This window comes from Panthera tigris, chromosome A3, assembly GCF_018350195.1.
Source record: "Panthera tigris isolate Pti1 chromosome A3, P.tigris_Pti1_mat1.1, whole genome shotgun sequence".
NCBI classification, from domain to species: Eukaryota; Metazoa; Chordata; class Mammalia; order Carnivora; family Felidae; genus Panthera; species Panthera tigris.
The window spans coordinates 88,219,077-88,232,565 of NC_056662.1; the positions used below are offsets into that span (position 1 = coordinate 88,219,077).

The following is a 13,489-nucleotide window of genomic DNA, read 5'->3' on the forward strand; positions in this document are numbered from 1 at the left end:
AAATGAAAAAAAAGGAAAAACCCAGCAAATTCCAGCAATGTAAAATACAATAGCTAAACTTAAGAACATAGGGGCACCTGGGTGGCCCAGTTGATTAAGTGTCCAACTCTTGGTTTTGGCTCAGGTCACAGTCTCTTGGTTTGTGAGTTTGAGCGCCGTGTTGGGCCCTGTGCCCTAATGAGGAGCCTGCTTGGGATTCTCTCCCTCTCTGTTTCTCTCTCTGCCCCCTTCCTGCTCATGCATGCCCCACCACCACCTCTCAAAAATAACCTAAAAAAAAAAAAGGAATACAGTGGGTGGGCTCACTGCTGAAGAGAGCATTAGTAAATTGGAACACTGGTAAGTACAAAATATCTAGACTGAGGCAAATAATCTAGACTGAACAAAAAGATAAAACATATGGGATATAGTGAAAAGAGCCAAATATTTAGGGTTCATGTCCCAAAAAGGAAGAGCTAGAGAATGAAGGAAATGAAAAGGAAAGATATAATAGCTGCAATTTTTTAAAACTAATGAATGATATCAAGTCACAGATTCAAAAGGAATTTTAAATTCCATGCAGGAAAAACCCACAACAAGGCACAGTAGAGGAAAACTGCCAAAACCAAAGACAAACCTTCAAAGGACCAGCAATAAGACTGACGCCTGACTTCACCAAGAAAAATGATGAAAATCAGAAAACAATAGAACTGAAACACTGACATGCTAAACAAAAGTAACTGAAACTTAGAATTCAATACTCAGTGAAAATGTCCTTCCGGAATGAAGGCAAAAAATAAAAAGACAGTTTAAAACAAACAAAAGCTCAGTAATTTGTTATCAGCAGACCTACACCAAAAGAAATATTACAAAGAATGTGGAAAGAAACAAAAGGGTAAATATGTAGATACATATAAATAAATATCATCATCATCATCATCATCGTAGTGTTCCTTTGGATTCAGAATATTTGTGAAGTTAAAATGCACAATGGCAATAATAATAAGGTTCTAGAATTTTTATGGAACTTGTTAAGTTATACTACACTCTAATAAGTTAAGGATGCTTAACTTCTTGCAGTGTTTAGGGCAACCACTAAAAGATATACTAGCCAATAAAAGATATGTTTGTTATACAGTCTAAAAAACAAACTAATAGATTAAAAAGTTAAATATTAAAAAGTTAAAATTAAAACAATTAATTTTTAAGAGGGAAGAAAAAAGGAAAAAAAGAAAAAAAAAAAAAAAGAAAAAAAAAAAAAAAGAAAAAAACCCCAAAACCAAAGACAGGGCAAAAATACAAAAGAAGAAGTATAATGATATATGTATAAATCCCAACATATCAGTAATTAATTTAAGTTCCAATTAACTAAATACTTCCCCCCCCCCCCCATTAAAAAGCAGAATTTGTTAGGGGCGCCTGGGTGGCTCAGCCGGTTAAGCGTCCGACTTCAGCTCGGGTCACAATCTCACAGTCTGTGAGTTCGAGCCCCGTGTCGGGCTCTGTGCTGACAGCTCAGAGCCTGGAGCCTGTTTCAGATTCTGTGTCTCCCTCTCTCTCTGCTCCTCCCCCGTTCATGCTCTGTCTCTCTCTGTCTCAAAAATAAATAAACATTAAAAAAAAAAAAAGGCAGAATTTGTTAGAACAAAGACTAACAAACACCCTACATGTCCTGATAAAATACCTTAAATATAACAATCTTAAAAACTTGAAAATAAAATGAAAAAATATGTACCATGCAAATACTGGTCAAAAAGAAAGCTGATGTGGCTATACTAATAATACTGGACAAAGTAGACTTTAAGGGAAGAAGCATTATTAGAGATACAAGGGGATCTATTATAATGTTCAAAGAGTCAATCTACCAAGAAGATGCAACATTCCTAAATTTAAATACACCTAGTAATTTATGCTTCAATATAAGTAGAGAAAAAAAATATACAGGAATAAAAAGAGAAATAGCAAATCTACAATCATAACTGGACAGTTACATGCCTCCTAATTACTGATATAACAATTAGGATAACAACCAAACAGTTAGTAGAGATATAGATTTACCCATTGTGACGAACAAACTTGATCTGACTAGTGTCTACAGCACACTGCAGGCAGTAAGTGCAGAAAAAACACTTTTTTAAAGGCATTTGAATATTTACCAAAATTGACCACATGCTGAGACAGATTACAGGTCTCAACAAATTTCAAAGGACTAGAAATAATTTTATTATATATTCTCTGATCACAGTAAAATCAAACTAGATATCAATAGCAATAGATAGCTAGAAAATCCAAAAATGGAAAATAATGTTGAATGTTAATGAAAATAAGAGAAATGAAGATCATAAAAATGATTATAATTTTGCAAATATATTCAAAGATGACCTTAAACAAACTGGTAATTACATTCATTGATCAGACTCCATAAAAACTTATATTTAAAAAGAGGAGGGGCATCTGGGTGGTGACTCACTCAGTTAAGCATCTGACTCTTGATTTTGGCTCAGGTCATGATCTCACAGTTCGTGAGTTTGAGCCCCACATTGGACTCTGTGCTGACGCCATGGAGCTTACTGGGGATTCTGTCTCCCTCCCTCTCAGTCCCTTGCCCGCTCACTCTATTTGTCTCTTTCTCTCTCTCTCTCTCAAAAATAAAAAAATAAACATTTAAAAAAAATAAATGAAAAGAGGAAATATATTTGTATTCAATTTGACTTTGTATTCATTAGGATTTAGGATTACACTTATTTTTTGATAAATAGTTGCACTTTCTAGCATAAAATACCTTTTCTTATTTTATTTAGAAACACAACTTGAAAATTATATATACAAATTAGTCTTTACTGTTCAAAATTAAAAATATCAAACAATAAGTCTTATAAATAGATTTGGCTCTTTGGATCTGTATTTTAATAACTGGAGCTTCTTACATTTTATCTCTAAACAATTCAATAAAATATTATAATTGGATTACTCAATAAATTCTGCTTTCTCTTACATAATTGGTTTAATTAAATACTGTGCATAATTTTTATAAGGGAAATGGTGACAGGTATTTAATTAGTATTTCCAGATATTACATTTAAATTAACCTTAGAGTCTATAATAATATGCAAAATATGAATTTTTAATTTGCTTCTTTATCACATGCCATGAAACAAATGACAATATTATTTTTCTTTTCAGTTCCAAAAGGGAGGTGATCTAGATCTAAATTTAGGCGATCTAAATTTAGATCATGTCTAAATTCTACAACTCATGAATGTTTGAAAATGCTCATTTACTCTAAGGTCTACCTCCAACTTTTATGGAGAAGGAAAATAAGACTCTGAGCAGTTACACAATTTGACCAATGACACATTTTCGGTTAGCAGAGCGAGGGGAAACACTCAAGTGTCCTGATTATTGCCTAGAGTTTTCTGTAGCACAGCATAACAAACCATCTGCCCCTTCTAGCACGATGGCACATACTAGTTCCTCAACTGATTTTTTTACAAACACAGAAAGAATCTGGTCAACTCTAGCTATGAAAAGGCGGCCATGTCGTACTGAGAAATTCGCAAATATAATGGCTCTTTACATTCTCTTCCATCTTCAATAAATTTGGCTTTCACCAACTGATGCCTGAAAACATCTTTGGATAATTTTCAGCAGAGAAACAATAAATCAGGGATGTCAGTGGGCTGAGAGGGGAGAACTTTTCCAATTTTCATAAACAAAAACTTCAGTGACAGCTGCTTTCAGGTTTTGAATGTAATTTTCCTAACTGATGTCTTCACTGTGGCGTGCCTTGGCTGTCTTCCACTCACTAGCCAATCTTGGGGGAAACGTGATTTATGTTGACGCCACATCAATGTGAAAATCGGATCAACTAAAGTAGAACTCGGAAGCCTCGCTGGGGAAAGCTGGAGGCAAGTCACCATTCACATGAGGATAAGGCAAAGACACGGTCCATCTATAAAAGTACTACTGCTCTGCCTCTGGTTTAAGTGGCCAGCTGATTAGTAGCTAATGACACAGCCTCAAGAAACTCCCCATGGAAACAGCTATACGGTCTCTAAAAAAAGTAAAAACTCTCAACAATGCTAAAATCTAAAACGGACATTTAAGCTTCTGCCAGAACGCAGAAGGATTGCGAATCACAATCCAGGGCTCATGCAGAACGCACACAACAGTCTTCCCTACTCCCACCCCTGGCTCAAAATCCAGGCTCTATGACAATGTTTCCCAACATTGGACAGTTTTCTGCAAATACAGACTCCTTGGATTCATTTCCAGAGATCCTGGTTCAACGGGCCGAGGTGGAGGTGGGAGGTGCTGTCGAGAAGTGATTATGGTTTTTGTTTTTGTTTTTTTATAAATCTCATTAAGTTACTCTGATGATCTCCCAGGTTTGAAAACTACTGGCCTCTATCAGTCAGAAAAACTGGGTGGCCGTTCCTCAGTTGCACAGTTGCTGCTTTTTTTTTTTTTGGAACTTAGTAGTTTGAAACGGACTCCTAAGAAGTTGCAAAAATTGTACAAAGAGTTTCCATAAACCATTCAGCCAGATTCCCACAATAATACTTTTTGTAACCAGAGTACACAGTCAAAACCAGGAAACTGACATTGGTAACAATACTACGAATTCAGGTGTAGACCTTATTTGGACTTTTACCAGTTTTTACATGCATTCTTGTTTATATGTGTTTTATATGTACTTGCGTGTGTTGTATAAAATGTACAAAATTTTATCACATGTAGATCTGTGTAATCATCTCTGCAATCAGAATGCAGAACTGTTCCACCACCATAAGGAACCCCTTTGTTTTACTTTATACTAATCACACCTTCCCCAGCCCCAACCCTAACCTCTGGGAACCACTGATTTGTTCTTTATCACTATAATTTGTCACTTAGAGAATGTTATATAAATGGAATCATACAATATGTAACCATCTGAGATTGGCTTTTATTTCTCACTCAGCAGAATGCCCTTGAGAGCCATTCACATTTTTTTTTTTTTAACGTTTATTATTGAGAGACAGAGAGACACAGAGCATGAGCAGGGGAGGGGCCAAGAGATGGAGAGACACAGAATCCGAAGCAGGCTCCAGGCTCCGAGCTGTCAGCATAGAGCCCGAAGCGGGGCTCAAAATCACAAACCGCAAGATCATGACCTGAGCCCAAGTCGGACGCTTAACTGACTGAGCCACCCAGGCGCCCCATGCACATTTTTGTATATTATCAATAGCTGAATCCTTTTTATTATCAAGTAGTTAGTATTCTACCGTATAGATCTGTCACAGATTGCATGTATCTTCAAAACACATACCCATTCATTCTTTGCAGTACCTTTGGACTGCACACCGGAAGTGCATTTCCAATTTCGGTTACTACAAATAAAGCTGCTATGAGTGTTCATGTAGAGGATTTTGTGTAAACCTAACTCTTCATTTCTCTAGGATAAATGCCCAGGAGTGTAACTGTTAGTTTACATGGTAGGTATATATTTAATTTCATAAGAAACTGTTAAGCTGTTTTCCAGTGATAGTATCATTTTATAATCCCACCAAAATATACACAAGAAATTCATTCTTACCAGCAGGTGGTTTATCAGTTGCTGCTTTCTGAGGTGCACAAAGCTGGGTATCCTTTTTTCTCAGCCTCTACCTAGTACTTACACTTTTATGATATGGCTGAAGGCAAGAGGGCTTGAGTGATGCAAAGCTTTATGGAGTCACAATGCGGGCACAGATTAGAAGATCCCAGGAAGAGAACATGTCAGGGCAATAGAATATCCATTCATTCTACCAGTTAATGTCAGAGAGAGAGACAGTGGGGACAGGCTTGTGATAAACAGGAAACCATTAATGTTGCATTGGATGAATAATTGTTGAAGGTGGGATACTCAGTCAGGAATTGTGCATATCAATGTGCTCCCCGGCTATTGATCTGGGATGGGGCTAACAGGGTTAACAGGTGTCTGTTTTTTAAAACTGAAAGTCTGGTATTTAAACTTGTGGCCTAGAAATAAATATATACTGTGATGTAGCCTATGAACCAACATTCTTGCTCTGGGTGTATAACACATGCTGCTGTGCCGACTCCTAACACGGATGCAAGAGCATGAGCTTTCTGTTTTGATGTTTCTGGGGACACTATACAGCAGACCCAGGCAAATGGGACCAAAGTGCACCACAGTTCCTGTCTAATATTTAGATACCTAATGCATCTAAATATTCCTTCTAGGATATGTAACTGGGGGGAAAAAAGCTATGGTAAAATATTCTAAGACCATTGCAAGGGACCATCATCCTTAAGGTTCAAGAGGAAAACATATTTTTGGAAAAGATTTAATAGAGAAACCAGAAGGAAATTAAAAACTAAAAACTGATTTGCCTTTCCAGTATGATACAAGAAAGCAGAATAGTCATGATAAGGGAGACAGCATAAACAATGCAAAAAGAAACCCTATAGCACAACAGAATTCCAACAAATGTGTTAAAGGTAGTAATGATCATGATGCCAGGAAATTAAATAATAGATATAAAGGACGAGCCAGACTTTGATAAGAGTGCAGAGGTGAAAACCAAACAGATAAATAGAGGGGCGCCCAGGTGGCTCAGTCGGTTAAACGTCCAACTTTGGCTCAGGCTCGTGGGTTCCCGCCCAGCATCAGTCTCTGTGCTGACAGCTCAGAGTGTGAAGCCTGCTTCAGATTCTGTGTCTCCCTCTCTCTCTGCCGCTCCCCCCCCCAAAAAAAAAACCAAAATAAAACATTAAAAACATCTAAAACAAAAAACAAATAGAAAAAGAAGATGATTTGTATGGGGAGACAAAACCTAGGAATTGAATCAACAATTATTATTCACTCTCCAAAGTTAACGTTTATTACAGTCATTCTACTCTCCTTTCCTCAGTTTGACTCTTTACAACAGAAACAAAGCATTGACGAGCTGATACAATCACTCAAGCTCTAGAATTCTGACCAACATGGTTCTAACTCAAAGCATCCAGAATCAGGAAGGCATGTGTTGAAGACAGGCAACCATCACTTCTGTCTGTCTTTCTTTCCTCAGACACTTGGGCTTTTTCAGTTGTTCTTCACCAGATTTTCTTCTTTCACACATGTATGCACACATCTAAAGGCTAGGACCTCCAGGCTAAGGCTAGAACACGTATTTACATGTTTTCTGTAATGACAGGCCTGAGTGATCTTGCTTCTCATTAACCAACTACCAGTAATGTTCAGTGAAATTAAATGCAGTTGTACTTCAATTTTTTTCAACTAAAATTTGGTATATTAACTCCTACCATGCTCACCGATTTTAATACTATATCCTCTACTTTCCCTTAAATTGTATTTGCTTGCACATTTGTCTTTTATGTATCTTTTAACACTCTAGAGTCACTTTTTGATGTCTGGATTTTTTTTTTTAAAGCCAATCTGAGCTTTTTGGTAGGAACGCAATCTATTTACATTTATTATTGTAATTCTGCTTTGTTTTCTTTGTTGTTTCCCCAACTATGCAGGAATTTTCTTCGGTTTTGTTTTTGCTAATGATTTACAATGTATACAGTCTTGATTCAATTTTTAAAATACGGACTTCTATAATTACCAGTGGCAAGAATAAAAGAACATCAATGTATTCTATACATTTTTTAATCCCCTGATGTGATTGACATTAGGGATTTCATACCCAATTTTTCATTTTTTTAAAATATAATTTATTGTCAAATTGGCTAACATACAGTGTGTAAGATGTGCTCTTGGTTTTTGGGGTAGATTCCCGTGATTCATTACTTACATAAAACACCCAGTGCTCATCCCAACAAGTGCCCTCCTCAATGCCCAGCACCCATTTTCCCCTCCCCCCTTCCCCCACCAACACTCAGTTTGTTCTCTGTATTTAACAGTCTCTTATGGTTTGCCTCCCTCCCTCTCTGTTTGTAACTATTTTTCCCCCTTCCCTTCTCCCATGGTCTTCTGTTAAGTTTCTCAAATTCCAACTATGAGTGAAAACATATGATATCTGTCTTTCTCTGACTGACTTATTTCACTTAACATAATACCTTCCAGTTCCATCCACATTGCTGCAAATGGCATGATTTCATTCTTTCTCATTGCCAAGTAGTATTCCATTGTATATATAAACTACATCTTCTTTATCCATTCATCAATTGATGGCCATTTAGGCTCTTTCCATAATTTGACTATTGTTGAAAGTGCTGCTATAAGCATTGGGGTATATATGCCTGTATGAATCAGCACTCCTATATCCTTTGGATTAATTCCTAGTAGTGCTATTGCTGGGTCGTAGGGTAGTTCTATTTTTAATTTTTTGAGGAACCTCCACACTGGTTTCCAGAGCGGCTGCACCAGTTCGCATTCCCACCAACAGTGCAAGAGGGTTCCTGTTTCTCCACATCCTCGCCAGCATCTATAGTCTCCTGGCTTGTTCATTTTAGCTACTCTGACTGGTGTAAGGTGGTATCTCATTGTGGTTTTGATCTGTATTTCCCTGATGAGGAGTGATGGTGAGCATCTTTTGATGTGTCTGTTGGCCATCTGCATGTCTTCCCTGGAAAAGTGTCTATTCACGTCTTCTGCCCATTTCTTCACTGGATTATTTGTTTTTTGGGTGTTGAGTTTGGTAAGTTCTGTATAGATTTTGGATACTAACCCTTTACCTGATATGTCATTTGCACATATCTTTTCCCATTCCGTCATTTGCCTTTTAGCTTTGTTGATTATTTCCTTTGAAAGGCAGAGGCTTTTTATCTTGATGAGGTCCCAATAGTTCATTTTTGTTTTTAATTCCCTTGCCTTTGGAGATGTGCCAAGCAAGAAATTGCTGCGGCTGAGGTCAAAGAGGTTATTGCCTGCTTTCTCTTCTAGGGTTTTGATGGTTTCCGGTCTCACATTTAGGTCTTTCATCCATTTTGAGTTTATTTTTGTGTATGGTATAAGAACGTGGTCTAGTCTCATTCTTCATTTTTAAACAAAATGTTTATTTAATTATTTTGAGAGAGAGAGCAAGAGAGAGACAGAGAGCGTGTGCATGCTTGCACATGAGTTGGGGAGGAGCAGAGAGAGAGAGAGAGGGAGAGAGAGAATCCCAAGCAGGCTCCATGTTGTCAGCCCAGAGTCCCATGCACAGGACCTAAACTGACAAACCATAAGATCATGACCTGAGCCCAGCTCAAGAGTCAGAAGCTCAACCAACTGAGCTACCCAGGTGTCCCTAGTTCTTCATTTTTAAGTATTTATATATCTTAATATTATCTTAATAAAATATTTTAAGTATTTAAACATGTCTCTCAAAACCTATACAGACTTCAAAATGTTTTTTAAAATGTTAATGTTATCTGCCAGTCCTTTTGTACAAACACATCCTTTTATGAAAAAAATCCCCACATTTCTATTGATTAAAAATATGGACATTTGGATTACATTAGAGACTTTTTATTCTTCAAAGTATGTAAGTGTTTTCACTTTCTTGCATTTAATACTATAGAGAAGGGGGTGGCAAACTTTTTCTCTAAAGGGGCAGGTAGTAAATGTTTAGGCTTTGTAGGCCATGTATTTATTCTCCGTATCAAATACTAAGGTTGGACATTTTGGTGCAAACACAGCCATAGACAACAGGCAAATGAGTAGGCATGGTTATGTCCCCGTAAAACTTTATGTATAAACATACACAGTAGGCCTTAGTTTGCAGACTTTTGCTGTGAAAAAAAGGTCTGGGGCTAGCCTAACTGAGTTAAATCCTTCTCTAATATTAGATGATACTATATGAAATGAGAAGCACAGCCCTCTATTCTCTTATCTATATTCCACTTACAAGAGATTGGGGCATAAATCTAATAGATAGTCAATCATTATTTATTATGATTTTTTAAAAGTAAAACTAGAGGGGTGCCTGGGTGGCTCAGTCGGTTGAGCGTCCGACTTCGGCTCAGGTCATGATCTCACAGCTCGGGAGTTTGAGCCCCGCATTGGGCTCTGTGCTGACAGCTCAGAGCCTGGAGCCTGTTTGGGACTCTGTGTCTCCCTCTCTCTCCACCCCTAATCCACTCACATTCTGTCTCTGACTCTCTCAAAAATAAATAAACATTAAAAAAATTTGTTTTTTTAAAAAGTAAAACTAGAGCTTTGATGAGTACTTGAAAACCAGAATGACCCAAATATACACTCGTTAAGAAGCATAATCTGAGAATCCACTTAATTTCTTTTGACACGCTCATTCTATCAAGTAAAAAGCTAATTTTTCTGTAATATAAAAGCAAGCTCCATGTCCCATGGAGCTTTGATAAATGCATCAACAGAACCTCACTTTAGCGTTAACCCTAAAGGTTCTGTGACTCTTTGTAAGTACGACAAATCCAGACTGGTATACAGATTGAAGAGTAATAACTTCAATCTTGTCTACTTCTTGAACTTGGTTGGGGAAGACTATTGAAAGATGTGTGAGCATCTCATAGTATAATGATTTGGATGGAGCCTTCAATGATTCTAATGGGCAGGGCTCTCATTTTTACCAATTGTAAGAGATGTACTGGCAGATGTGTGTCTTCCAGGTGGTAGAAGCAGAAAGGCGGAGAGAGAAAGAGTCAGTTTACCAGCAAAGTAGAGCTAGGGGACTTCTAATAAATCCAGAGAAAGATGCAGCGTAATCTAGTGGGACCAGTGTTCATTGCGACTATAGGCACAGCCAAAACAAATTCACAAACCTCTGAGCTCCAATTTATCATTTAAAAAAGGCAACCGACGGAATGGGAAAAGATATGTACAAATGACATATCGGACAAAGGGCTAGTATCCAAAATCTATAAAGAACTAACCAAACTCCACACCTGAAAAACAAATAATCCAGTGAAGAAATGGGCAGAAGACATGAATAGACACTTCTCTAAAGAAGACATCCGGATGGCCAACAGACACATCAAAAGACGCTCAACGTCGCTCCTCATCAGGGAAATACAAATCAAAACCACACTGAGATATCACCTCATGCCGGTCAGAGTGGCTAAAATGAACAAATCAGGAGACTATAGATGCTGGAGAGGATGTGGAGAAACGGGAACCCTCTTGCACTGTTGGTGGGAATGCAAACTGGTGCAGCCGCTCTGGAAACCAGCGTGGCGTTTCCTCAAAAAATTAAAAATAGATCTACCCTATGACCCAGCAATAGCACTGCTAGGAATTTACCCAAAGGATACAGGAGTGCTGATGCATAGGGGCACTTGTACCCCAATGTTTATAGCAGCACTTTCAACAATAGCCAAATTATGGAAAGAGCCTAAATGTCCATCAACTGACAAATGGATAAAGAAGATGTGGTTTATATATACAATGGAATACTACTTGGCAATGAGAAAGAATGAAATCATGCCATTTGCAGCAACGTGGATGGAACTGGAGAGTGTTATGCTAAGTGAAGTAAGTCATACAGAGAAAGACAGATACCATATGTTTTCACTCTCATGTGGATCCTGAGAAACTTAACAGAAGACCATGGGGGAGGAGAAGGGGGAAAAAAAGTTACAGAGAGGGAAGGAGGCAAACCATAAGAGACTCTTAAAAACTGAGAATAAACTGAGGGTTGATGGAGGGTGGGAGGGAAGGGAAAGTGGGTGATGGGCACTGAGGAGGGCACCTGTTGGGATGAGCACTGGGTGTTGTATGGAAACCAATACAATAAATTTCATAAAAATTAAAAAAGAAAATAAAATGAAATAAAAAAATAAAAAAAACCATTTGAAAGTAATGTTATTAGAACTATGGAGATAGAAAGAAATCTACTAAAATTTCAAAGAATGCCATAAGCCACAAGGTTTAAGAGATGGAATACAGGCTCTGGAAGAGGTTAACAAAACTGGGGAGATTTGAACTTTGAGAAGAAAGGATGAGAAGGAAATTTTCTTACTGTACATACCTATTTGCCTACATCCAGTGTGGTATGTGTCCTTTTCCTATTGTGATCGAAAATTAATGCAGTAATGGTTTTGAATGGTTTGTGGGTTTAACCAAGGCCAGGATAACTTCAAACAACAGGTTTAAAGGGTTGAAAACTTTGGAAGGAAGTTATCAGGAGACGATAGAGCCTCTTTCCTCAAAGACAGTGACGACCATTCGCCCACCTAACAAACTGCCACCCTAATTTCCTAAGGTGGGTAAGCTTCAGTACGACCTAGAGAGAAAGAGATTCCCTTGCTTCGTTACTTCACAAAGCCCCTTCCTTACCAGAACTGATCACTGCCTTGTTTCATATGCACATCTTCCAGTGGAAGTAGTGTTCCAATGGTCACTGCCTTATTCATCATTATAGGCCGTAACTTCTGCAGGAGAGAAGTTAGTCTAGCTTCAAATATGTATACATGTAGTTTACAGTGAAGATGTTTCATCATCCATATAAGCCAGAACTTCTCAGACACATATGCCTCAAGTTATCTTTTATTCCAACCTTAGAGGCATTCAGAGAGAAGTTCATCACATGGAGAATATTTGGTTTCAAGATTCTGATTCAGTGATTTGCTGAATCAATCCCTAGTTTGAATCCTGGTCCTGGTGTAAATTCTGCTGACCACAAATTGGTGTAGATCCTCACTCTCTACAGCTGCCTGTAGGAGAAATTTATTTTGATAAAAAACAATTAGATATTTGCTAGCATGTGTCTGAACATGTCAGCAGGGAAAGTATTAGCACTTCCTTAAGCCCAGACTAGAAGGAAAGAATAGAACATGACAAAAGTGATGGTATGTCACTTCCGTGATGAAGTTCCAGAAGACTGTGACTTCCATCTTACTATCATACTCTCTGTTTCCCACTCGCTTGCTCTGATGAAACAAGGTACCATGCTGTGCGACGCTCCATGGAGGGGCACAGAAGGCAAGGAACTACAGGTCTGTCTGTGGCCAGTAGCTCTTGAACAATTGAGGGAGGCCTTGGGGTACAACCTGTAAAGAACTGGGTCCTCCAACAATCACTGAGGAAGTAAGGAAATGAATCCTTCTTGAAGTGACAGCAGCTTTGTGGGAGACCCAGAGCCAGAGAACACAGCTAAGCCACACTCATTCTTGACCCACAGAGACTGTAAGATCATAAATATGTGTCATTTTATACCAAGTTTTGAAGTAATTTGTTATGCAATAGCAGATAACTAACACAAATGATTAATGGGTAAGTGAAAATTCTTCATTAAGTCTTAGGAGTGTTCATACGAGTAGATACTGTTCTCTGTGCTCAAGGATCACCACAGTTGGTATTTAATAAAACAGTAAGAGCTGGAACGCTACTGCCTGAATATCAGGGGTCTCATGCTGAATGACTAAAAAAGGAAGATGTGAAGTTTGTATTTTCCTAGATTTTTCAAGAAGAGAAAAGCTGATTCTCTCCTAAGCTCTTGAAGCTTCCGCTCCCCTGAGGCTGATTATTGGACCAGATGACATTTTGAAATCTCTTCTAATGTATTTATTTTAAACAGGTTAGATGATTGCACATAGAATAAGTTAAGAAGAGAGAAAGAAA

General features: G+C 37.9%; 1 protein-coding gene across 9 annotated transcripts in view; it reads right to left on the reverse strand.

Annotated features, from left to right (window-relative positions):
- Positions 1 to 13,489, reverse strand: part of EXOC6B (exocyst complex component 6B) — a 605,784-nt gene that overhangs the window by 103,826 nt on the left and 488,469 nt on the right. Inside the window, exon 22 of one of the 9 annotated variants that reach the window (XM_042981711.1) lies at positions 11,770 to 12,582. The exons of the other annotated variants lie outside the window; for them this stretch is intronic. Within the exon in view, the coding sequence (XP_042837645.1) occupies positions 12,502 to 12,582 (81 nt within the window). The 3' untranslated portion in view covers positions 11,770 to 12,501. Of the gene's footprint in view, positions 1 to 11,769; positions 12,583 to 13,489 lie in introns of those variants that run through there. 9 annotated transcript variants of the gene reach the window in all.